Source organism: Salminus brasiliensis, chromosome 1, assembly GCF_030463535.1.
Source record: "Salminus brasiliensis chromosome 1, fSalBra1.hap2, whole genome shotgun sequence".
Classification (NCBI taxonomy): domain Eukaryota; kingdom Metazoa; phylum Chordata; class Actinopteri; order Characiformes; family Bryconidae; genus Salminus; species Salminus brasiliensis.
Genome location: NC_132878.1, coordinates 9,175,953 through 9,203,499, shown reverse-complemented (window position 1 = coordinate 9,203,499; position 27,547 = coordinate 9,175,953). Strand labels below are relative to the sequence as shown.

Below are 27,547 nucleotides of genomic sequence, written 5' to 3'. Positions count from 1 at the left end.
CTTTTAGGAGTCGATTCTGACCGACGGAGTCACACAGACGTCTTCTCTAATGTCAGCAAGATTCGACTCCTAAAAGAGTCGACTCTTTTAGGAGTCGACTCCCAGCCCTAGCTTCTTTACTGCCCTAAACAAAGATGGCGGCGTGTGTCATACGCAGGGGGCTCCTGTCTACAGTTAATAAATATAGTAAAAACCACACACTGCGGGCGCTTAGTGTGGACCTGAACAGCAGACACGAAGTAAACAGGCGGTGTTTGCAATGCTCTACGTGTGGAGTTGTGAATGTACAGCAGAAACGGTTCATGTCTTCACGGTAAGCAGTGCTTCTGGTTCAGCTGAGCTCCGTCGAGCTAACGCGGCTAAAGCTAACTGGCCAACTGTTCTTCGGAGGCATGAGGCTAAGTTCATGTGCTGCAGTTGAAGCTGTTATTGTCTCTGTCAGTCAGTCTAGAAGTGACCAAAACACGCTGCATTATGACTGCTGTAGTTATCGCTGTTAACGAGACACTATTAGCTAGCTGCTAAGCTAGCTAGCTAGCTCCCTTAGCCATGCAGTGCTGTTGGGTGGCATGCTGTTGTGTAACAGCTGAAATTGCGCAGCTTGCTGGATGCAGCCGTGCAAGGTCAGCTTCTCTGCCAAAACTAGAGCTGGCTTCTCGTTCAGCTGCTCGACCTGCCACTTCATTAAAACCACCTCCTCATTTCTACCCCTACTGCCCATTTAATCAGCTGCCCTGGCTGTATAGGAGCAGTGTGTAGCTCTGTAGCTAGTTACAGACTGTAGGCCATCTGTTTCCCTGCATGCTGTGTTATTAGCCTCACAGTATTTCAGGGGTCTGGACCCCCACAGAGCAGGTAGTATTTGGGTGGTGGGGGATTCTCAGGCCTGCAGTCACACTCTCATGGTTGTGGTGTGTTAGTGTGTGTGTGTGTTGCTCTGGTAGGAGTGGATCGGACACAGCAGTGCTGCTGGAGTTTTTAAACACCTCAGTGTCACTACTGGACTGAGAATAGTCCTATAGGCAGTTTCCTGTGGGTGGCAGCAGCAGCAGCAGCACTGGTGAAGGACTGGAGGATGGCCTCTGACTTTACATCTGCAAGGTGGACCAACTAGTAGAGTCCATGCTGTGTCTGATCTACTCGGACCACCACGCAGCACCCCCATGTCAGTCAGTGTCACTGCAGCAGTGCTGAGAATGACCCACTACCCAAATACTACCTGCTCTGTGGTGGTCAGTCTTGTGGGGTCCTGAGTATTGCATAGTACATGGTAAGCAGAGAAACAGATGGATACAGCCTGGCGTTGTAGAACTGCACAGTGCTCCTATACGGTCAGTGGAGCTGATGTAATGGACAGTGAGTGTAGAAAGAAAGAGGTGGTTTTAATGAAGGGCTGCTAAACTAAAGCAAGCATAATGTCATTTTGTTTGTCTGGTATGGCACCAAAATAGCCCACAGCACTCACTCACACACACACACACTCACACACTCACACACACGCACACAGCAACGTTTCATACCTGGCTTATCCAGCATTACTGCTGAGCACAGATCGCATCTGTTCATCTGTGAATGACGACTCGGACATTTATGTAACCAGACAACGGCAAATCTACCAGAACACATTTTGTCTCCTGACTGATTTGGATTGTATGATTTTAATTTTAAAAACTTTATTGACCCATTGGTACAAGGAATTTTACTTGGTGAGAGCAACACAAGTATGACATGTAACAAACAAACAGGCAGGTATTACACTAAGAGAGAAAAAACGCACTAAATAAATAGAATAAAGAATAATAAGTTATAAAGTACTAAAACTAATAAAGAGCTGTAAAAAGCCTAACTTTATCTATCTATCTACCTTATATATATATATATATATATATATATATATATATATATATATATCTCGTATTGTATGTGGTATGTGGTTGGTGTGGCGCAACAGATAACACCACTACCTGCCACTGAGCTACCACACCATGTGGGAGACTGGGGTACGATTTCCTGGTCTGGGTGACCGTATGCTGCTCTACACCAATAAGAGTCCTTGGGCAAGACTCCTAACACTACACTGACCCACCTCTGTAATATGAGTAACCCTGGAAGTTGCTCTGGATAAGCGCGTCAGCTAAATACCGTAAATGTAATGTGAATATATATATATACATATACGTACACAAACTATTATGTACAGATATGATTATATAAACGTTTACAGAAAATCAACATCTGTACAGCTGTGCAAATACTCATAGTGCTGCATAATGTTGCAGTTAAATCCAGTTTGGTTCAGTGAAATTTAGAAGCTCAGTTCAGTTATAGATTAGGTTTACTTGGTCAACTGGACAACCACACCACACACAGAGTCCTTGGGTGAGAAATGTGGGTAATACAGTGTTCAAAACCTGGTGCTCATTTATAAGTTATATAACCCTGTTTGGTAGTAAGTTATGTATTGGATGTAAACAATAGCTGCACTATTTGGACAAAAGTATTAGGCCACATACAGGGAGTTTGTATGACGTCCCATTCTAAACCCATAGGCATTAATAAGAAGCTGGTCCCCCTTTGCAGCTCTAACAGCAGCAGGTCTGGAGCTCTGCAGTTATTGAGGCAGCAGCAGAGCGTTGGAGACTTTTCTGCAGTCCGCTCTGAGCTCAGCACTCGGCCCTGACCCCGCTCTGTAACTTTACGCATCTGAGTTGCTGTGGTTCATAAATGCTTTCACTTTTCAATTATAGCACTCCCAGTTGAAACAGTCAGCATCGTTTAACAGCTTGTATATAAGAAGTCGTTCAACTCCATTTGCAGTGCACTCCTCAGTGGAAGAAGTAAAGTACTGAGTTTGTAATTTGGGACGCAGATAAACCAACATAGGCAGCGCAGTGGAGCGGCAGAGCTGGACCAAGAACGAGATCAGAAAAAAGCTTTCTTTTATTTCCTAATTTATTTTATAACTGATTTTTTTTAATTAGATAGAGGGTATGCATGTGACGTCACTGCAGCCACACCCACGGAGTGGCAAAAGGACCTACTGAGTGGCCGGGTCAGCGTTCAGTGTGAATGCTGCTAAAACACAAAACGACAGAGAGAGCTGTTGTGCGACTGACTGTACAAAAACAGATTCAGCAGGAATTCTGAGCGATCATTTTACAGACTGCCGAAAGCTCAGAATTAATCAATACGATAGAATATCGTCATATTGCCCACCCTTATCTGACTTCTCTGATTCTTGTTTGTAGAATATGGGACCTCTGAGGTGCCAACAATACAGATTTTAAAACACATGTGAAGGGAGAGATGGAAATACATTTATTAATTTATTATTTTTATTATTATTTGACATGGTTTCTTTTGTTTGTTTACTATAAACTAATAAGCTAATGTGTTAATCATTTTAATGTTTGCATAGAAGGTTTATGGATCTATAGCTACTGTGTTCATACTGAACTGGGATTGAGTAAGTACAGCTGGTAACTAAATATTTTTATGGTATTTTGTCTGTATAGTCTTAAAACAGTCATCATTTAGTTTAATAAGACCCTTTTCCAACCTTAAAAAAATAGATTTACTTCCCCATGATATGTACTTATAAAAAAGGGGGAAATGTTTTGACAGGAAGTGGCAATTCTTCATGAGGAAAGAACAATAAGCCTAATAAAGTGTAAAAAGCAAACACCAGTGTCTTAATCTGGACACTTCTCTGTTTATCTCTTACCTATCGAACCTTGTTTACACCAAAACACTGAGATGGACAAAACCACCCTGACTGGTGTTTGTAAAAATAATTCCTAGAAAATCATATTAGAATTTTCTCGTCATGTGGTGGATGTGGATCCAACGGATTAGGGTCTTAAAACATCACAATAAATCATGATCAGAGTTCTCAGAAACCAAAACCAGTGCCTAGTTTAAGCCCCTAAGACATGAGAATGGTAAATAACATGTCTGTAGATGAAACATACTTATCTATAATCTGCGCACATCTGTAATAAAAGATACATGCAGTCCCGCTGCCTTTAAGGATGTTAGTACAGCAGTGTGTTGTTATGACTATGGTGATGTTTTCTAATTCTGCTGGGTTGTGCTTTGTTTTCATGTTGTGATCTTGTTGTCCTGTGTCTCTGTTATTTATTCCATATTTGTGTTTGTTTTTTCCTGTGTCTGTGTGTCTGTCTTGTTTTCTATGTCTACGTCTTTATTCACCTTTTTTTTTTTTTATCATTTGTGTGGGTGTGGGTCTGTTCTTTTATATGCGTCTGTCCTGCGTGTGTCCTGTTTTGGTCAGTAACAGGCCAGAAGGGAAGGTGCTGGAGACAGTTGGAGTGTTTGAAGCCCCAAAGCAACATGGCAAATATGAGACTGGACAGGTAAGACATTGTGAAAGTAAACCTTGCTCCCAGTTACATAAAAAAAATTAAGTACTGATGTATGACAACTCTTACACCAGTTACTGTCTTAATTTAATTATATAAATTAAAACCATTAGTGTGTGTGTATGTATATATGTTCTGGATGGCTGCTGCTGCTGCTGTGTTTAGATGTGACTGGGGATTCAGAATGGCAGAGCCCACCAAGATTATATATATATATATATATATATATGCACACATTTTTTTATACATATATTCAGTTAATATATAAATATAAACTTATTTTTTCAATAAGTTTCTACTGATGAATGAAAATAGGTTAATTTGTATAAATTATAATTGGGAACAACCCAAAGATATCCAATATTAAATTTTTGTCTGAAATTGGTGTAGAACACACTGATTTCTATGATCTGTCATAAGCACCTTGAAAGTCATCTAATTACATTGCAAGTGGCAGTCATTGGAGTCTAAGCATCATTATGGAACCAGTAGAGCACAAAATGATGGCCAGTGTTTTTAGGCTAGCTTTTTTTTATTATAAATGTGGGGTCACAAAAGGAATTTTTGGATGTGAGTGGAATTTGCATAGTTGTTGTACATGGTGAACTAAGTAATTTGACTGCTTTTACTACAGTCTTTTCTTCTCGGGATGCACCAGAATTACTAGAGTTACATATTTAAATCACAAAAGGTTTCCTTCTAGGAAAGATGCCATCAGAGCCTGCTGCAGGGGGTTGGTTTCTGAAATGTCCATAATCTTTTTCACTGCTTCTGAGTTTCCATGCCTGAAAGTGATGCTAAGTGCACTTATATAGGGCAGTCATACACTGTATGTTTGGACTGAAATGGTCTGGGTGGATCACTGCCAGTGTTAACCGGTTACCTGATGGATAAAATAGCTTCACAACTTAAAAACCTACTTATTTAGGAAGATGGCTGTGCGACCACAATGTTGTTGTGAGATTTATTTAACTTAGTATTTTCACAACAGCTAAACATTAGTGTTTTTAACCCACTATTAGTTCTGTTAGATGTTCTCACATTCCATGAGTTATCGATCTGTTGTTAATCCTAAATGGAAATGTAGTTGTACAGGAGTGTCAGTATTTGGTGAATTGACCGATTGCATGTGTTTGTCTCAGTTGTTCCTGCATAGCGTGTTTGGCTACAGAGGCATTGTGCTGTTCCCCTGGCATGCTCGTCTCTACGATCGCGATGTCACTCCTCCGGCATCCGATAGGTGAGTGAACTCTCTTCTGCGTCTCTGTATCGAATCAACATGCAGTTGATCAAGAATTAAGACTCATCCATATCTCTGATGGGCTGTAGCTATTTACATTTACAGTGGGGAGAACAAGTATTTGATACACTGCTGATTTTTCAGGTTTTCCTACTTGCAAAGCATGTAGAAGACTGTAATTTTTATCATAGGTACTCTTCAACTGTGAGTGATGGAATCCAGAAAAATACATTGTATGATTTTTAAATAATTAATTTCCATTTTATTGTGGAAAATAAGTATTTGATCATCTATCAACCAGTAAGAATTTTGGCTCTCACAGACATGTTACTTCTTCTTTAAGAAGCCCTCCTGTTCTCCACTCATTACCTGTATTAACTGCACCTGTTTGAACTCGTTACCTGTATAAAAGACACCTGTCCACACACTCAATCAGTCAGACTCCAGCATCTCCACAATGCCCAAGACCAGAGAGCTTTGTAAGGACATCAGGGATAAAATTGTAGACCTGCACAAGGGTGGGATGGGCTACAGGACAATAGGCAAGCAGCTTGGTGAGAAGGCAACAACTGTTGGTGCAATTATTAGAAAATGGAAGAAATGCAAAATAACGGATAATCTCCCTCGGTCTGGGGCGCCATGCAAGATCTCACCTCGTGGAGCATCAATGATCTTGAGGAAGGTGAGGAATGAGCCCAGAATTACACGGCAGGACCTGGTCAATGACCTGAATAGAGCTGGGACCACAGTCTCAAAGAAAACAATCAGTAACACTCTACGCCGTCAAGGATTAAAATCCTGCAGTGCACGCAAGGTGCCCTTCCTCAAGCCAACGCATGTCAAAGCCCGTCTGAAGTTTGCAAATGACCATCTGAATGATCCAGAGGAGGAATGGGAGAAGGTCATGTGGTCTGATGAGACAAAAATAGAACTTTTTGGTTTAAACTCCAGTCGTCATGTTTGGAGGAAGAAGAATGATGAGTACAACCCCAAGAACACCATCCCAACCGTGAAGCATGGCGGTGGAAACATCATTCTTTGGGGATGCTTTTCTGCAAAGGGGACAGGACGACTGCACCGTATTGTGGGAAGGATGGATGGGGCCATGTATCGTGAGATTTTGGCCAACAACCTCCTTCCCTCAGTAAGAGCACTGAAGATGGGTCGTGGCTGGGTCTTCCAGCATGATAACGACCCAAAACACACAGCCAGGGCAACTAAAGAGTAGCTCCGTAGGAAACATCTTAAGGTCCTGGAGTGGCCTAGCCAGTCTCCAGACCTGAATCCAATAGAAAATCTTTGGAGGGAGCTTAAAGTCCGTGTGGCCCAGCGACAGCCACGAAACCTGAAGGCTCTGGAGGAGATCTGTATGGAGGAGTGGGCCAAAATCCCTGCTGCAGTGTGTGCAAACCTTGTCAAGAACTACAGGAAACGTCTCATCTCTGTAATTGCAAACAAAGGTTTCTGTACCAAATATTAAGTTTCTTTTTCTGGTGTATCAAATACTTATTTCCCACAATAAAATGGAAATTAATTATTTAAAAATCATACAATGTATTTTTCTGGATTTTTGTTTTAGATTCCATCACTCACAGTTGAAGAGTACCTATGATAAAAATTACAGTCTTCTACATGCTTTGCAAGTGGGAAAACCTGAAAAATCAGCAGTGTATCAAATACTTGTTCTCCCCACTGTAGCAGGACGTTAGGGTTTGATGGGAAATTGATTTTTACTGACAAAGATTTCAGCAGCCTGATGTGACTTGGACAAGTTATATAGATGGATGTCTGTGCGCTTGTAACTCTGTCTGTCACATCAAGAATGAATGCTTAACACTGATTTAGCTGGAACCATAAGCACACCTTTAAGGTCGATCATGACTTTGAGAGCAAATGTTCATATGCTATTATTTATCTATTATTATGTATTATTTTATTATTTAACTACTCGTCCCAGGGATGAACACAGATTTATGCTCTTCAGAATTATAAATTCATTGGTCCAATAGAATTCATTGGTTTCAAGAAGAATTGCCTGCTTAAGATTGTTGCCATAATACAGCTACTCATGAATGGCCATGTCTCCGTAGTCTCTGGTGTAATCTTGCAGCCATCATGTTTGAGGTTTTGAGCTGTTGTGTGACTTCTTTCAGTAATGACTCACAGCTGATCTGTAGACTTCCCACCTTACTAACTAACCTAACAAGAGACAAATACAACGTCCTTACCTACAAAATGGCACTCACCTCTACAAAGATGTGACTAGGGTTAAACCACTTAAACATCAACAAGTACATAATGACTCAGAAATAATAGCTCCAAATAATAGCTCTAGACTAAAATAGCTCCACATACATCATACTAAAACAAACTGTGAATTGTGAGGCTGAAACAATCAGTGTAGTGCTAGCCAGCCATTACATTCGGAAACATGGTGACTGGGTCAACGTCAATGACAAAGCTCAGACAACGCAGCCAAACAAAATCACGCAGCTGTTTCCAATCAGGCGTTTCACCTGGAGAGGTAGACAGAAATGAGCTGCACTAACAGTACTAACAGCACTAATAGTATCAACAATGAAATACTGGATCACATAAGTCATCATAACACCAAGCACCAGGCGTTTAGGGGGTTACCTAGCCCCAGACTTAAACACTTACTGTTGCTTTTGATTGTTGCTAGTGTGTCATATGCTTGCTTATATGGGACATGTAGCAAAACCATAAAAACAAGGTTGGATCACATTTTCTGATCATATTTTCTGCCCCCCCCCCCCCCCCCTCCAATCCCCCACCCACCCACAGTAAGCCAGAACCTCCTGGTGCACACGGGTCAAAGGAGGTGAAAGGAAAAACTCACACATACTACCAAGTCCTCATTGACACCAGAGACTGCCCACACATAGTGAGTACACACACAAACAATGTACTGGAGTTTCTGTTCATTCTAACCAGAATATTAGTTCTGTAATTCAATATTATCCATGATGATTTATGTATGTATTTATTTATTTATTTATTTATTTATTTATTTTAGGCCAAAGTTTATTTCTTTAGTTTTACATGAGATCTTGGGTGACCGATTTCTGTTACTTGTAGCCAAATTAGTATTATCATATGATATTAGTATTATCATATCTGGACCTTTCGTTTTGTTTGGCAGTCTCAGAGATCACAAACGGAGGCTGTTACATTTCTGGCTAATCATGACGACAGCAGGGCCCTGTACGCCATTCCAGGTGAGCCCAATTAACTGTAACTGCCTCCTTTCTTGGGACTCCGCTTGTTTCCAGTGGAGCTTAATAAAGCAAGTTTGTTCTTGATAAATGGTGGCAACCGCTAGTCCTATTTTAGCAGGATAGTGTATAATGATGTGCATGTACCTGTGAACAACCTTTCGTGTTGAGCCTGATGTCAGAATTTTGTCTTTCGTAGGTCTGGACTACGTGAGCCATGAGGATATTCTGCCATATAATTCTACAGATCAAGTGCCCATTCAGCATGAGCTGTTTGAGAGGTTCCTCATGTTTAACCCTTCTAAAGGTAGTCAAAATGTCCTGTAATTTCCAGGTTATTTGCCAGTCTTTGAACACACTCATTTGTCCCACCGATATGTATTGACGTTGTTTTCTGTCTGTGTGTCCTCCCAGTGCCCCCATTCGTACCGAGAGATACATTGCGTGCGTGGCAGGAGAAAAACCATCCATGGCTAGAGTTGTCTGATGTCCACCGTGAGACAACCGAGAATATTCGAGTGACGGTCATCCCTTTCTACATGGGAATGAGGGTAAGTCTGCAGAAGTAGTGGGAGGTTAGTAGTGGGAGGAATGGCAGTCCCTCCCCGTAGTAAATACGCATTACATACCCTTTAAAATATTGAATATATTTTAGTGCTGTCAGTGTTAACGTGATTAATCTGCAAGCTTTAACGTGTTAACCTTTTTTAATTAATCATCTCGCCAAGTTTGTCCTCAACTTCCTCCCGTAAGTCTCTCTCTTTAGAGCCTATATATAGTGTCGTATTAGCACTTTTATTTTGCGATTTAAACACAGCACCTCTACTGTTGATCTCAGAGGGTAGATTACACTTTATTTATTTATGCTGAAATATGGATCAAATCTCATAACTCTCTCACACACACACACACACACAGCAGCCCTTCTTTCAGCTCTTAGCTTAATCCAGCCCAATGACTGACTATCTCTTAAAAAGTTGAAGCATTTTCTCTATTAAAACTTCTGTGTCTGAGCTCTCAAGCTCTAATAACTACACTGAGCTATTATAAAAAAATAACCCAGATTTCTCTAGACAGTTTATTTATTTGTTTTCCTGCCAAGAAATGTGCTAGCGTTTTAACTTGTGCTTAATCAGAATTAATCACAGAATATGGTTGTAATTAACCCATTAAACGTTTTATTAGATTGACACCACTAATATATACACATTGGCACACATTAACCTACACTATTGCACTATGGTACTGTGTATCACAATAACAATTGATCAGAATATGCCAAATACTTGCAGTACATGCAGGGTTTTTAGCTTTTTACCTTGAACCTCATATTAACTCATGTAAGCATATATATATTACTCCCTGATATTGAATTAAAAAATTTATCAATTCATGTTTTTGATAAAGTTCTGAGTTGATTAATTTAGTTGATTTTCTTATTTTCTTACAGGAAGCACAGAATTCACATGTTTATTGGGTAAGTAAAAATGCTAAAACTAAGCTCAGTCTAAATTGTTAAAAGTGGGGTCAAAACACCAAGTTCCTAAAAAACCTTTTGACAGTCTGTCTTTTCTCAGCCTGATGTTTATGTATGTGTGTGTGTATTTTATGATCCAGTGGCGCTACTGCATCCGTTTAGAGAATATGGGGAATGAAGTGGTGCAGCTGAGAGAGAGACACTGGAGGATCTTCAGCCTGTCTGGAACTTTGGAGACGGTCCGAGGCAGAGGGGTGGTTGGCAGAGTGAGTAAAGTTTGAATTGGGGCTCGATCGATATCAATAATCTCAGTTGATGGGGACAACCCATGTTTTTTCTTTCTGTAACAATGAAGATACAACAGAGAACACAAAGTCGATATATGTAATAAAAATAAATAAATAAAAATATCACTAAGCTGTACCACTGCAGAACCTAATAGGAATTACACTATGACCACAATAAGAACATCATGTTCTTACATGTTCTTTTTATGAAAATAACTTTTGAAGAAACCAAAGGCACAGGAGTATATCAAGAGGTTCTGCTGTTTTCTTAAATTTGAAAAGTTGAGAACGGGCTATTTTTCAGGTGTACCTCTTTTTCAGTGTAAAATTTAAGTTATAGTTAAATTTGTCGTTATTGTCTGTTACCAGGTTGTTGGCTACAAAATTATCAACCACAAAGTGTTAATATCTGGTCCTAATTTGAAAGGGGGGGTGGACGCAGTCATCTTGGTCGTTTGGTGTGTCCAAGGATATTTCTCATCTTGATGTTCCAATAAAATGTAAAGGGGTTTAAAAGTCCTGTGACTAAATAGGGGTCCGATAGGTGAGCTGTCTAGAGGGCGGGTAGGTGAGACCTGGAGCAGGCTCTGGTGAGGCCTTGTAAAATTATAATAAAATACATTTATAATCAATTCTAATATAATATAATTGCATTCAGTCTTGCAAAAAAGTGACCCGGCAAGATACTGAGTCTTTGCAAACTCTGTGATTAATGACAAAGTGTGTTTAGATATGAGGGAGTGTCAGACTTTGGTAATTGTACAGTCTTCTAGTGTATGCTTTGCGTTCGTTGCCTCAGTGCCATGTGATTGGTGAGAGTAAAACTTGTACTGCCTTCACGCAAGATTAGGATCTTCCAGTTTACACTTAAAACAGTGAAAATCAGGGAAATGCATCATTCATTTATTTTTAATATATTTGTTTCCCTATTGTTACCCTCAAACTTGTACACACAAGAGCTCATAAGAAAAAAAAGGTCTGCATTCACAGGACACCTTAATACAAAGTCCAGTGACTCATTAACTCATGATTTGCTTAGTTCCCCTTGTAAACGGAATGGAACTGAATTAATTTTGCTGACTGAGTAGATATCTTGAGTATTTTACCTTTTACCCAGTAACCTTTTCCCTAGTAGCTGAGCACAGGCATGTAGAATACAGCTATTCTCTTACTGAACTACCTTTTCCTGTCATGTTATCATATAACACAGCTTTGGAGAACTGTGCTCTCAGCATGCACCACCCTAAGAAAGTCAACAGTGTAGAATTCAAAAGGATTTAAAGACAGTGTTCATTAAGACATTCGGTTGTTTTTTTCATTGCACAGAACTTTGATTTCTATTCAGAGTTCAGTCTAATACATGCAGGTTGTTGTGCTTCATGTAAACAAGTCTGTGTCATAAATGCCTGTGTATGTCTGACAGGAGCCAGTTTTGTCTAAAGAGCAGCCAGCTTTCCAGTACAGCAGCCACGTCTCCCTACAGGCTCCCAGCGGACACATGTGGTAAGTGTCCCGTGCACGCATTTACACAGATGGATGTTGATATCTGAGACTTGGGCTAATTAAACACAGGCTAGAAAATGTACACTGTGGTAATACATGAAATAACAGTGTCTTTTTGTCATTTATTTCTGGGTATTATTTTATTATTATACGTACAGTGCTGTGCAGTAGTGTTTCCGTCTGTTTGCATTGGGAGGTGACAAACCGCTAATGTCGCCTCACGTTATCTCTCTTGTGGGTAATTTTGAGACCGCTGTTGTTGTCAAATGTGGCTGTGTACTAGGGCTGTGTATTGGCAAGAATCTGCCAATATGGTACAAGATGTAACTTAATTTATAGAGCACATTGAAAATACTTCAAGTGTCAACCAAAGTTCTGCACAGTAAAATAAACCAAATTAATAAATAAGCCAAGTTGAGACCCAGGCCAACTTCTCTAATCCTAAAATTCCAGTTTACAGAATATTACATATAAATAAAAACAAAACTAATAAAAAAAAAAACACACAATACACAATCTCAAAGGATTTAAACCCCAGGGCAAACAAATATTTAAAATTGACTTTAAAAATGGTAATGTCTAATTTCATTTTAGAATAGGAATTAAAGGCAGTAAATGTTCCAGTGCAGCTATAAAAAAACGCCCAGTCGCCCTTTAACTTCAGCTAAGGATGTGGAAAGATTGACCACTATGTCAGGATACAAGGGTCATTGCAATATTGTACGCAACATTTTTATTTATTTTTTAACAATACCTGATCATCTCAATATTGCAGTAACCCATATTTCAAAAAATCATAGTAAAAGGACTTTTTATCCAATCAGAACAGTGGGACTTGAAGACACTAAAGAGTACAGTACTGGAATCTGCATTTACATTTACACCTTCTCCAGTGCAACCTACAAAAGTGCTTCACTGTTTACACAACAAAATACCCTTAGCTAGTTTGTATCTGCTAGGATCCAAAAGATCCCTCTAAGCTTAGATACTACTGAATACAGAAGTCCGTATGGAGACCACTATACTCTGCAGTACACTTCGCCTAAGTACTTCAGGGTCTTCAGTCTGTGTTTGAAGACGGCAAATGACTGTCATTCGGACACCCAGCTAGCTAGGTTTAAACAACACCACAAATATATTTTACAGAACTCAGTCTTAAAGGCGCAGTTCCAAAAATAGGCTGCTTTATTCTAAGGAATTAAAAAAAGCTGGGAAATTGTTACATAAACCGCAATTAATAAATAAATAACAATCATGATGAATAAATCAGTAAGAACAGAAAGATGCAGGAATAGAGACCGGGGGCCTCAGATTATGGTCCAGAGGAATTTGGGGGCCTTATTATTTAAATAGAAGGGGCAAAAATAAAAAAAATGGAAAAGAACTACTGAAAAATATTAGTTAAAAAAAAAAAAAAAACATGCCAAAGTCGCAATGGATTAGGAGTAGTTCTGTCTCCAGTCCCACCTGCAGCTAAGGGGTTTAAGAAGTGTAACGTTTGAGAACTGATACCAGTATCTGTTACTATCTACTAGTTTCCAGCAGTAGTGTCAGGCCCACACGAGCTGTACGAGCTGTACAGGGCTAGGATAGTAACGTTAGCTGAGGTAACCGGGCCTTAACATTTGTTTGCTTAATATAAGACTGGCTGCCTTTCTCTGTGTAAATTTCAAGTCACATGTGATCTTCTGTGGCTTTCTGTGGTCTCAGTATGGCTTTAATTTACTATAGTACTGTGAAAATGCTGCGTGGCTCATTGTGGTGCACTGAGGAATTAAACAGTGCTTGGAGTCGTGACCTTTTGTAGTTCCAATTTTATTACATTTCATAAAATTCTGAAGCAGCGGCAGCAATAAGAACTAATAAATGGTATAAAGTCACCTTAACCCCACACAGGTCTGCTGTTAAGTGCAGGTGTACTGATATAATTATAGAGATGCTCACCAGCAGTGATAGAAATACTGAATTACTTCCAGCATATATTTAAGTGTTGGTAATTGCAGGATGATGCAGAGATGTAGTTTGAAGGTATGTAGAGAATGTAGGGTAGGTAAGTGGTCAGGGGCTGGACCTAGTCATGTTCACAGGTGGAGATAGTCCTGTTGAGGCAGCCAGCTTGAGCGGAGTTGCAGTTTTGTGCTGCCCAGGCTTTGCAGGCGTCTGTGACTGAGCTGCTTACAGATCACTAGACTAACCAGCACATTACATACTGTGTGTGTGTGTGTGTGTTAGCATTCGTGGATTACTGCATACAATGCATGGTTGTCAGGTTTCAGGTGTGTAAAGTGTGTGTTTGTGTGTGTCCTTTGTAGCAATTATGGCATTCTAGTTGTATAGGGTCTTTGTGTGTGAGCTGAATCCTAAATCTCTAGTGTGTGTTTGAGTACAGCATGTCTGGATTAGTATACATCAGGCTCTGTGGGGAGAGTGGTTACTGTGTGTGTATGGTTTCCAGGGTTGTATGATCATACTATTACCTTCCATTTTTTTCTATTTGTGTCTACGTCATAGTTTCTTAAACCAGCAACATTTATTTAAGCTTCGACATTCACTTTACTGTGCTGCTACAGCACTAGTCACACCCATCGGCTACCAAAAATGCAGGAAACCCTCCATTACTGAGGCTAGATAAACAACTTTGAGCTGAAAAAGAGCTGTCAGGTGTTCTTAGGCATTGTGAACAAAGCAGTAGGTCCACATTTTGTGTGCTTATTGGCATAATTGACAAATAATTACATTAATTGATGTTCAAAGTTAGCGGCTTGCCTCAGATCTGCACACTGTCAGCCATCCGCACTTCAGAAGGATGCTAATTACAGAGAGATTTTACTGAAAATATTCAGTTCAATCGATAAAGACCTTTTGTTTTGTTTTTTTTTATTTAGTGATAAAGGTGCTGAAGTAAATCTCTTCTTCTAAATGTCTTTCTTTTTATGATAGTACTTTAATACGGTGACCCTTAAAACTCGAGTAGGCCTAAGTTATAAGCAGAACTAAAAGAAGATGATTTGGTCATGTATAACTACTAAGGCTATTTGAATGGTTTTTCTAAATAAGTCTGTGTATGTAATACCTCCTGGTCTCCACCATGGTTCAGACGTTGTGGCTGGGGGGTTTCAAGTAGGCTTAAGTTCTAGGACCCCTGGCAATATGTCCTGTTAAAACATGTATGTTGACCAAATCATCTTATAACTTTGCCACGACATCCGAGCTATGGATACCTGTGCCCCCCCCCCCCCCCCCAGTGTCTTATTTTAGTTAAAAAAAAAAAAAAATGTACACCCTAGCATTTTAGTTAAAAGCTTTTCAGATCAGCACACAACTTTTGACTGGTACTGGGTATATTAGTAACTGTCCAACAGAACACACAAACTTCACAGGTGAGGGTGGAAAATGCTTTCTTAACTTTCAATGGAAGTCAGTATACAATGATTTTATTCCAGGTCATTTTGGAGTATTTTATTTGGACACAATGTGAATAACAGCCGTCGGCTCTCAACTAGGTCAAAATTAGATATGGAGGGATGTTGTGTGACCGTGACAAAAGCTATGAAGGTAAAACAGGGCTAATATATTAGAGTAGTTTTCTACATGTACAGTAATGTGTAAAGTCTCATGCATCTCAGCAGTTCTAGCCTTTTGAATGGTACTGTGAGTAACGGGACCGGTGGGGGCTGGTGCGGGCCAGGGCACTGGGTATCTGACGGTACGTCTCCTTATGTCTCTGCCCCCCTGCAGGGGCTCCTACAGGCTTGAGAGGCCCAACGGCACATTCTTCGACGTGCGCATCCCTCCCTTCTCTCTTGAGAGCAAGAAGGACGATACTCCCAACGGCTTCCTGCCTGGCCCCTTCACCTCACTGGCCTAAGAGCCCAAAGCCCTGCCCAGCCCTGCCCCGGTCTGCCCCTGCCAACCCACTTCAACCCCAGTCAAAACCAGCGTGGTCTAACCCCAGTGTCTTCCAGCATCTTCGTTTTGGCAGCCTCCCCCCATTCTCTAACCATGCTGTGACCTCACCCTTGTTCTGTCGCAGCACACACTTTTGGAGCCATGCGTCTGCACTCAAGCTACCCCTCAAGCTGCCTTGATCTTTACCCTTATTAGCACTTGCTTTTCCCAGTGTTTCACACAGTGCATTTCATTTCCTTTATTTCTATTTGTTTTAACCCTGTTTTTCGTCCCTTTAGATCCTAAAAACCGAGACTTTCACAACTCCTATCTATCATTGTTGTCCGAAGTAAGCTAAGCTGAGCGCTTATGTCCTGTTTAACTTTGCCTCTACCCAAATCACGTTGCGTAATGCCTCTAATCTACCTCACTAATCAAACCCTTGTCGGACCCCCTCATCTAAACCCACCCAGGGAGAGAATGATTTATATACTTGAATTAAGTAGAGATCTCAATAAGCTATACGTATGTATTCAATAGAGAATCTCTGGTAGTCTCAAGCTTTTCAACTCAAAGTGCTGGTCTAGGGTCAGATATTCTCAGCCAAAACTGATCTTACATCTGAGCTCTTGGAGCTTTTTCACACCTACCTTAATTGGCGTGGGCCGATACAACTTTCTTTAGGTTGGTCCATTTTGACAGTTCTCACCAGCAGAAAACTCCACCAGGTGCAGGTGGACAGCTTATACCTAAGTCAACATTACAGAATTATTTCTCTCTCCAACAAACTGATCAAATTTAAGTGGACATCAAGTAAGGTTTTTGTTTATTGCTCTGGCTGTGATGTTTCTATGCATCTGTCTTAAGCCCTATTAGGACAAGATTAGTTTTACATGAGGAGGGTTGGCACAGATGTCTCGGCTCGTTCAAGTCTGTGGTAAACGCCAAGCGCACCCTCAAATCCAGGTAGAGTAGCCTATAGCCTACATACGTGTTATGAACATGTAGCTGCTAATTGTCAATATTAAAATGTCACAGGATGCTTTTTTGGCGATGACAGCAGTGCGTAAACTGAGTAGCCACTCCCATCTTAGTCATTAACGCCAAGATGTCTTATCCTGTGCAAGTCGGTCAATAAGTTTCAAAGACACCCTGTAGTAAAATTACATTATTCCACTTTCCCATGTAAAACTAATATTGTTCGAATCAGGCTTTAGAGTCTGTTTTTTATCAATGTGAAGGATTATACGTTTTAGTTATGGGCATAATTTACAATTTTTGAAGAATTTAAAGGATACGCAGTAATAGAAAAAAAAATAATTTTTAGGACATAAGGTTCAAAGTAACAGGGCGCTTCTTTCTTCTTCCAAATTCAAGTTAAGTGTAATTTGGTACTTTGTAGCCTAGGGTGGGGTGCCAAGAGCTAAAGTCATGCACGGTTTACTGATTTCCCTGCTCTAACACGCTTACTAAACAGGCAGTTAATGTGAGAGTTGAATCAGGTGTGCCTGAGCAGTGAGCTCTTACCGGTTGTTCACTGGATCTCAAGCATGTGTCTGCACTTTGGCTCTTCTAGATAACCTACCACAAGTAAGCACAGTGTAAGACAGGGAAGAATTAATTTTTCCATCAGAGCAGCTTAAGGAAAACAGCAAATGGTCTTGCACTAGTAATTCTAGCACTTTGCCTTAAGACGTTTCTGCTGACGAAGGGCTACGTGAATAGCTAACAGAACAACTGTAACTACCGTGTGGGGTTGCAGCTACATAATGGTGTTGCTCACCAGCATTAACTGAATGAGCGGGTTGGTGCCTGTTAATATGTAAATCTTAATTAACTTGCTTTAAAATCTATCAGAAAGCTGTGTGAATCAATAAAGTAACAATTTAGTACATTTATTTCAGCTAAAATTTAAACTTCACTAGATGGAAGAAAGTATTTGGACACCTGCTCATTAATTGTTTCTTCTGAAATCAGGGGTATTAAAGGTTTTGTCCTGCTCCAGGGACCAGACAAGCTGTGTGTGCATTTGCACAGCTCTGTCAGCAATGGGTGCAACCTAAAATAGTTGAAAGTATCAAGCTGTGGAGAAGACCTGTGTTCTCTGGAATGATGGAGAACTGTGTTCTCTCCAACATCCTGACCTCACTATCGCTCTCACAGCTAGTTGAGCTGCTTTCCCTGGACAGTAGAGAGTTATACCAACAATTGTTTTATATATATTTATATATATATATATATATATATATATATATATATATATATATATATATATATATATATATATGAGACACTTGATTTTAAGAGAAGCCATGAATGAGCAGGTGTCCCAATACTTTCGTCTATATAGTATATTTTGCTGAACTGTTCTTTTAATGTGTTCATAAGCACTTGCACCACCGAATTGTCTCTAAATACCCCCTCAGGTACATAGGATTGTGTTTGTTTGTGTGTGTGAGTGTGTGTAACTTATTTCCTTCAGTTTGTCTAATTATTTTTAGCATATTTACATTATTAGGTCAGAGTGTGTAAATCCATCAGAGCTTCTGTTTGTAGAGCTTGTGAACGTATGAAGATTTGGTGTATTGTTATAATTGAAGGCTGTCATATTTATTTTGAATAGAGAGGTGCTGTGAAAGTAATCTGTATGAGGAAACTAAAGATAGACTTTGATGCTTGGTGATTCTGGCATGCCATGGAAACCATGGGTCTTGCTTGCCTGTGAGTCTAAATAATACAGTCTTGGCTTTAGGAGTTTTAAGCTGCTGTAAATGCACTATAATAAAAATGATCAACAGCAGGGTTCTCCATACTACAGTACTGTGCTGGTAGCATATTGAAAATATGTTTGAACCAATATGGAATTTCTGGGCTGAAATAGTAATTAACTCATAATTAACACTTTGTGGCCAGTACAGGATCAATAACCAGTCATTTCACTGTTTGTGGCACTGGTGTTCTCCACCGTGCTCTTAGTGTGAACTTAAAAGAAGAAATGTTCCACACTACTGATCTGAAGTCTGTCAGTAAGGAGCTAAAACAAGGAGGTATGTTTTCATTGTTTAGTTCTAGTCATAATTTACATCCTAAAAAGGATATGCAGAGTAGCTAGACTTACCAGATTTTTTACAGTGGTGGTGGAAAGAACCAGACGTCTGCAAGGTACACATCCTCTACAGAGACACGTCTGTACATTTTAATGGACAATTGCTGCTATTTAACGAATTGGGTGGGAAGCAATGTGGCATTTGACAAGCCTTATCTACATTTAACCTTAATTCTAACACATTCTCCTACAATTGTGGTGTAAAGGATTTAGGCTCAGTGTTAAATATGGATACAGACGGAGGACTCATCTGGTCCGTATTTGTGCGCGTTGTCTAAGAGCTTACAAATATGGACAGAATAGAGCAGTACTGCTGAAAATTGTAGGCGCAGTGTAGCCAATAGTTCAAGCGAAACATGACCACTGCCATACAGACACGACAAAGAAGAAAGGTTTTTGTTGTCGGAAACATTTGACTCTAAAATGCCCTCTGGTGGATGTATTGTTTAACCCCAATGCCAATGTAAAAAAAAATGTTAAATGTTGAAGCCCTAACAAAGGATCAGTAAAAAAAAAAACAAGAGGCACATGTGAGACAGTAATTTTATCGTTCAGTTTGAAAGGATTTTTTTGTTGCTGCTCCGTTTGAGTTAATAGAGTTCTGTAGAAGGACCATGTCCAAACTCCTCTCCATTATTACGCTCACTACCGCTACTCTCCTTGTGACTGAAATTCACACCACGCCATCACTCCTACTCCTCCTGATGGTCCAAATTATGCTCGACCTCTGGCAAGGGGCGGAGGTCTGGCTTCAGGTTCCATCAGCTCGAAGCCCCCCAAAACTCCAGCCCAAATTTCTCGAGTTCCTCAGCCAAGCAGGCAGGGTCCTCGCAAAGTGACTTTTATTTTGCCGCGGCCCTTTCATTCCATTACATGGTAAAAGTTAAAATTGGAGTCTGTCATTCTGAGGTTGACTTGACTGAAGACTTCTCATTTTACACTCCACTTACACTTGTGGCCATGTTGTCTTATGGCTCTGTAGTGGTTTTATCCACACACTCCCTCCGTTCTGTGTCCAGATTGAGGGAGTTATTACTGTAAAAAGTAACAGAGGCTGTAAAACCACGGCTATGGTTAAACTTTGATGATTAATCCATGGTTCACATGTGTCCCGGACCATTGGAGGGTGATCCGCACAGGCGTACTTTACGTTATGTGCTTTCCAAAATCAGCAGTGGTCAACCTACGTGTGTCTACAGAGTTCATTTGAAAAGCTTACTGTTGGACTTGCAAGGTCGTGCATGTACCTCTCCATAAAAAAAATATATTTAAATAAAATACATTTAGAATATATCTCAGAACTACTGTATAACAGTGTCCCGAGGGTGAAGCACATCCATAACTAATTCATGTTCTAACTTTGTGAGGTAGCTTTTGGATGCAGTTAACTCTTTTAGACGTCTGATTCCTTTCACCACCACTATAAACAATTCTATCTTTATTTTCTGGAGAATAATTATAGAAATTGAATTATGTAGAAATTGGTGGATTGTCCCTTGAAAGCAAAGAGGAATGTAGGGGACAAAGGCATTTAGTATTTTTTGGCGTGTTTGAAGCTTTCAATGTGGCAGCTTCGATTAACTGCTACATATATGTCTCTATCGCTGTGCTTATTCTGGACACCCTTGCTGCTGCATGTACATCGATCAGCCATAACATTTAACACCACTGACAGGTGATTAACCTCCTCTAGAGTGGCTTCATCTGTCAAGGGGTAGGATATATTAAGCTAGAAGTGAACAGTCAGTTTAAAACCAGAACGTGTTTAAAAGCAGAACAAATGAGCAAGCATAAGAATCATAAGAAGCCAAATTGTGATGGCTAGACGACTGGGTCAGATCATCTCCAAAACTTCAGTACCTACCAGAAGGACAACCAGTGGACTGGCGCCAGGGTCATGCACATCTAAGGCTTATTGATGAGATCCATGAAGGTCTCACCTCACAACTTACGTGATCTGCTGCTAACATCTTGGTGCCAGATACCACAGGACGCCTTCAGGGGTCTTGTGGGGTCCATGTCTCGAGGGTTAGATCTGGTGTGGCGGCACAAAGGGGGGCTACTCAGTGTTATGGCTGATCTGTGTATAATATAACAAACTGTAGTCAGTCTGTGAGAAACACTCAGACGCACAGACATTGTGTTTCTTTGCTGTGTCCAGTTTGTCAGTTCACTTTTGCACTCTCTGGGTCTTGTTTTCTTTTTGGTAGGTTGTGTAATTTCTGCTTATATGTGTGCTCTGTTCTGCTGCTGTGTGATTTAGTGTTCTGTTGGTTTGTTATGAACTTAAAGCTGTTAAATGAAGTGTTACTAGTGTACTAATTTGACTGTGCTGAGGTGTTGATCTGGCAGGTAAACAATAAACTGAGGAAGTTCTGAAGATGTTTGGCTGTTTTATACCTATTCACTCCTGAACACACACCTATCCTATTTAATCCCAGATTACTGGTAAACCTAACGGTAAACACCGCCTGTTTTGAGATCACGGTTTCTTTGATGTCGCAAGAACCAACTCATTTGCATATCTCCACCCAGTCAGTCTACTACAGTTTAGCCCCACCCACTCATTTTGCAGATCTCAGAAGTGTTTCAGAATCAGAACAGAGCTCATTATATCAACCAAAGGTTCAGTACCGAAACAGCTAAGAGATAAATAGAGGTTGAAGATCGGTCTGTATGTTCATAAAAAAATCTTAAATTCTTTCCAGACCAGACTGAGGGAAAGGTTTACAGTCATTACATCTGGATAAAGCCAATAACCAACTCCAAGGTTTTGTAGCCCTAACCTGCATTCCTGTCACTGAGACTGGAGGCAGAGCGAAAGCTTGTGTTGGCGACTGCCTGCCTGCCTTTGTCCCGTTTCCCACTTCCTTTACGGCTGCTGATTTGGTTGTTTCCGCCTTCCATAGGGGGACGTTCACCTACCAGAGGGCCAACGGCAGCATGTTTGACGTGGCTATTCCCTCCTTCTCCCTGGACAGCCACGGACACAGGGACAGCCCTTACTCCTTCCTCTTCTGAAGCAACCTAGACCACCTTATACTCTTATGCACACTCCTTAGGGCTGTACTCCCTAGCCTCCCTACCCTCCACTCCTCCACCCTTCCATTTAAACTTTTTTTTTTCCCTTTGCTGCCACATGTGCAGCATATGGTCTTTTACCACCATATACACTTTTCCCAGGACATAGGAGAACATGACACCTATTGTTTAAATAGACACATCACAGACGTCCCATTACTGTTTGTGGTAATTAACCATGCAATACAGATGGGTCTGATCGAGATTAGGATAAAATAACAGCGTATTCCTTGAAGCTTACTAAGCCCTCACTCGCAGCTGCGGCCTCCATTGCCGTTATCCTTTTGCCTTGTAAAGCCTTCACTGACAACCTCCTTGCTTTGAATTCCACTCTTTTTTTTCTTAAACTCTTGTCACTCTCCACCTTGGCTTCATAAGCTCTCCTTCAGTCCTCCCCTTTCCCAACCCGGCGCCCATTTCAGCCCATTGGATTCCCTTTTACCAATGAAGAATGTTCCCAGCACCTACTTTTGCTCTCTTGAACTTAGTCACTATATGCAAACACATACACACACACAGTGTGTCAGAATATTTAATCTGCTAATGGAGAGAGAGAACATGAGAGTCGCCTGATAAAATGTAACATTTAGCCCACAGGTAAAACTTTTACTGGTAGAACATTTACGTTGAGAAGTATAATGGCCGAATTTTGCTGGTTGAATTTTTCCCCTTCAGAGGCCGTCTGGTAGAACTTTTCCCCTTCAAAGGCCGTCTGGTAGAACTTTTCTGGTTGAACTGTTCCCCTTCAGAAGTGTCTGGTAGAACTTTTCTGGTTGAACTGTTCCCCTTCAGAAGCGTCTGGTAGAACTTTTCTGGTAGAACTTTTCCCCTTCAGAAGCCGTCTGGTAGAACTTGTCTGGTTGAACTGTTCCCCTTTAGAAGCCGTCTGGTTGAACTGTTCCCCTTCAGAAGCCGTCTGGTAGAACTTGTCTGGTTGAACTGTTCCCCTTCAGAAGCCGTCTGGTTGAACTTGTCTGGTTGAACTGTTCCCCTTTAGAAGCCGTCTGGTAGAACTGTTCCCCTTCAGAAGCCGTCTGGTAGAACTTTTCCCCTTCAGAAGCCGTCTGGTTGAACTTTTCCCCTTCAGAGGCCGTCTGGTTGAACTTATCTGTTTGAACTGTTCCCCTTTAGAAGCCGTCTGGTTGAACTGTTCCCCTTCAGAAGCCGTCTGGTAGAACTTGTCTGGTTGAACTGTTCCCCTTCAGAAGCCGTCTGGTTGAACTTGTCTGGTTGAACTGTTCCCCTTTAGAAGCCGTCTGGTAGAACTGTTCCCCTTCAGAAGCCGTCTGGTAGAACTTTTCCCCTTCAGAAGCCGTCTGGTAGAACTTTTCCCCTTCAGAAGCCGTCTGGTTGAACTTTTCCCCTTCAGAGGCCGTCTGGTTGAACTTATCTGTTTGAACTTTTCCCCTTTAGAGGCCGTCTGGTTGAACTTATCTGTTTGAACTTTTCCCCTTCAGAGGCCGTCTGGTTGAACTTATCTGTTTGAACTTTTCCCCTTCAGAAGCCGTCTGGTAGAACTTTTCCCCTTCAGAAGCCGTCTGGTAGAACTTTTCCCCTTCAGAAGCCGTCTGGTAGAACTTTTCCCCTTCAGAAGCCGTCTGGTAGAACTTTTCCCCTTCAGAAGCCGTCTGGTTGAACTTTTCCCCTTTAGAGGCCGTCTGGTTGAACTTATCTGTTTGAACTTTTCCCCTTCAGAAGCCGTCTGGTAGAACTTTTCCCCTTCAGAGGCCGTCTGGTAGAACTTATCTGTTTGAACTTTTCCCCTTCAGAGGCCGTCTGGTTGAACTTATCTGTTTGAACTTTTCCCCTTTAGAGGCCGTCTGGTTGAACTTGTCTGGTAGAACTTTTCCCCTTCAGAGGCCGTCTGGTAGAAGTTATCTGTTTGAACTGTTCCCCTTCAGAAGCCGTCTGGTAGAACTTTTCCCCTTCAGAAGCCGTCTGGTAGAACTTTTCCCCTTCAGAAGCCGTCTGGTAGAACTTTTCCCCTTCAGAAGCCGTCTGGTAGAACTTTTCCCCTTCAGAAGCCGTCTGGTAGAACTTATCTGGTAGAACTCTACTAGTAGAACTTTTCTGTTTAGGAGCCTTCTGGTTGAACTTTGATAGTACAATTTTTACATTTAGTATCCCACTGCTAGGCTGTGTTACTGCTAGTTTTACTGGTGGACTGGTTCAACTTTTACAGTTCAGAGATTCTGATGAGGTTTTCATTGAGAGATGTTTGGTCTTCGTCTGGTGAAAACTTAAAAAACTTTAGATTTACAGTTTATAGAACCCAGGCTGTTCTACACTTATCTGGGATATTCTGTTGTATCCGTTACAAGCGGTCACATGCCCTAGTGATCTAGTCATTCTTATATTAGAACATGTCTCTATTTTTTTTATTTTTTTATTTATAGTCTTAATTAAATAAAGGTAGCATTTTGTTTGCTATATTACCTTTAAGGAGTAGATAATATCGGCTATATCTGTTAATATTTTACATTAAAGGGACGAAAACCTTTAACCATGCTTGCTTTCTTAATCTTTAAGGGTGACTTATTGGTGAAGAATATTTACTGGGAAAAGGGCCCATATATAAATTTGTATAGAAGTGAATCCGCTATACTCTTTTATGGGTATGGAGGGACCCAGCTGTTGACCAGTACTCACTTTGAGACTTCTGATTAATCTGAGCCAAACCAGGGTGGTCCGGGTGGGTGGTAAGCTTTAGTAAATGGAATTTAAATTTAATTCCTGTATTATGGCAAAATGTCTATAAGCTTTGCATTTAATGTTGCTGCTGTTACAAAGGCTTTTTTATCTATTATCTATCTATATCTATTTTTTATCTATATACAGTATTGCACATACTGCAATGTTGTTTTACAATTCTGCATCTAATTACACACAGTGATTACTATATGTACATATCACCTTGTCAAGGAGTGAACTTTACCATTTACTTACATTGATGGCACTGATACTATAGATACATGTATTTAGTAGTACAAAGAAAAGAGAAAACAACATATTTAATAGAGATCTAAAAGTTGTGTGTGAACTAGATGGTGACATTTTTATGTAAAACATAGGATCCATACTAACAGATGTTTTATTTCTGAAATGAATAAACTTGATATGATAACTCTTGATGCCTTATTTCTTTTATGGGATGAACATTGGTCATTGTAGACATTTTAGCAGAATATTGGGTTACAGTACTCTTTCCTGGAACAAAGTATAGTATTACATTACAGTATCAGTAATGTAGAAGAGTTTGGTGTAACTTTAAATGACCTTGAATCATCACTGACCCCCATATGCAACCGATCAGCCGATACGTCTGGCATCTCATTTCTGTAAATACACGCCCAATGTTTTATTGTATTTGCTTCAAATATGTGTAAGAAACCTCTCTCAGACTTCTCACAATACATACAGATCTTCATTTGTTTCACACAGATTCATCACTGTGGTTCTGAGCACGTTATGACTTACTTTAGTTTATTAACTAAAAATTCGCTCTTTATTTTGAGGTCTTTCCTAGAACTGATACTAAAATAATCATATATTTTAAGTTACAGTATGTGAGAATGATAGTAGTGTTCATAGATGCGTATCACTTTAATTTAAGGCCTATTGTGCCAATGCAGTCTCATTTACTTCATACTGTATCACTTTTTGAATACTACACTGTAAACGCTGATTTTTAATCTTTTATTCAGTGCTAATGCTTTTGTTATGAAATACATAGTCATCCAGTATAGTAATCTTCAAATTCTATGTGTTACTAGTAACATCAGCATTTTCGTTCTAGTCTTAGCCATGTGTCTGTATATGATTTATTTATAAATGCTATATGGTCAAAAGTATTGGGACACCTGTCCATTCATTGTTTGTTCTGAGTTTACCCTGCTTTTGTCAAATGTCTCAACTGCCCAGGAAAGAAGGCTTTCTACTAGTGTTTGGAGCATTTTTGTCAGGATTGTATTCAGTGACAAGTGAATGTTAGTGAGTGAGGACAGGATGTTTGCTGGTCACAACCACACTTCATCTCCAACTAAAAAAAAAAAGTATTGGATGGAGCACCATACATCATTGCAGAGAACACAGTTCTTCCACTGCTCCACATCTCAATGCTGGGGGGCTTTATACCCCTCTACCCCATGCCTGGCATTAGGCATGGTGTCAATGGGTTCATGTTCATCTGCTCCAGGGTGTCTAATTCTTTGACAGTACTTCTAGACAAGATGTGTGTGTGCGCTTTTGCACATCTGTATCATCAATGGGTGCACATTAAAGTAGCTGAATGCATTCATTAGAAGGGTTGTCCACAAACATTTGGACATTTAGTGTATGTATTAAAAAACATGTCTTTACATTAACCTCTTACAATCCCAGGCTTCGTATAACCAACACTCTTTACAGTAAATGTGTCTCAAATGGGTCTTTGACTACTGCCAAAGTAAAGAAGCACTTTTGGATCCATGAAGACCCTTTTTTGAAATGAGATGTGAGTATGAACCTTTACATCCAACGAAGGTTCTTCATACTCGTACATCTCCATTCCAAACATGGTTCTTTATGGAACCATAGGTGCTTCTTTTCAATGGCATCAGTAAAAGAACCAAGGTAAACTGACCACCCATCAGCTCCTGTCCCGAGGTTAAAATGCATGTGGCACAGCAATAGCCAACCCTTGTCCAGGCCTAAAAAGGTGTGTTCCAATGTTTCTACCCTCTGTTTTTCACACAGGGGGACGTTCCGAATCGAGAGGACAGATGGTTCCCACTTCGATGTTCGCATTCCACCTTTTTCCCTGGAAAGCAACAAAGATGACAAGTCTCCCCCTGCTGGGTACAACTGGTAGAGTACCGGGCCTCCTGAACAAACTCAGATGGGCTGGAGGTGTCCTGAGCTGATAATAGACCAGCTTCAAATCCCACCTGAACTCTTATAAAAGAAGCACAAAGCTGGATTCACGTTATCAACCAAGGACATCATCTACCAGTAAGAAGAGAGATGTCGGACTGAATGCAACATCAGAGATTTTAATGTAAACCTGTGCTTCTGTTGAGACTGATCGGCCCCTGCTGTCATCCTTTCAATACTGTATTAATCAGTCTAATACGTAGGTTTGACTTACTGCCAACTCAGACGTTGACTACGTCATCATGTTGAGAAAATGAACCAAGCAAAAGCAGCTAGAGTAAATACAAAAGAAACACTGCTTGCAAAAAAATGCTGTTAGCTTCATCATTTTGACAGATGTTTGGATGGCTAATGTCAAGTGATTGGTAGCCGTCGGGCTAGAACCGGATCCTGGGATATGAATAAAGCTGCCACTCTCAGGTTGCTACAGAAAAGA

The 27,547-nt window shown here is 40.5% G+C and overlaps 1 protein-coding gene across 5 annotated transcripts; it reads left to right on the top strand.

Moving 5' to 3' along the window:
- The first annotated feature begins 129 nt into the window (after positions 1-129).
- On the top strand, positions 130-27,547 carry LOC140537096 (polymerase delta-interacting protein 2-like). 5 transcript variants are annotated; one of them, XM_072659400.1, is made up of 12 exons: positions 130-313; positions 4,295-4,376; positions 5,525-5,622; positions 8,428-8,527; positions 8,786-8,861; positions 9,058-9,165; positions 9,273-9,409; positions 10,309-10,335; positions 10,476-10,601; positions 12,046-12,125; positions 15,864-16,023; positions 22,029-22,090. In XM_072659400.1, exons 1-11 carry the CDS (start codon positions 135-137, stop codon positions 15,991-15,993), a joined length of 1,143 nt encoding a protein of 380 aa, XP_072515501.1. In that variant the 5' UTR covers positions 130-134; the 3' UTR covers positions 15,994-16,023; positions 22,029-22,090. The 5 variants fall into 5 exon arrangements, with proteins under 5 accessions (XP_072515501.1, XP_072515672.1, XP_072515742.1 ...); XM_072659571.1 differs by lacking the exons at positions 15,864-16,023; positions 22,029-22,090 and adding an exon at positions 26,935-27,547; XM_072659641.1 differs by lacking the exon at positions 15,864-16,023 and having other exon boundaries at positions 22,029-25,324.

Coding starts and splice junctions, on each gene's coding strand:
- LOC140537096 (XM_072659400.1), top strand. CDS start 135: ATGGCGGCGTGTGTCATACGCAGGGGGCTCCTGTCTACAGTTAATAAA. Junction 314..4,294: donor AAACGGTTCATGTCTTCACG/GTAAGCAGTGCT, acceptor TGTTTTGGTCAG/TAACAGGCCAGAAGGGAAGG. Junction 4,377..5,524: donor GCAAATATGAGACTGGACAG/GTAAGACATTGT, acceptor TGTTTGTCTCAG/TTGTTCCTGCATAGCGTGTT.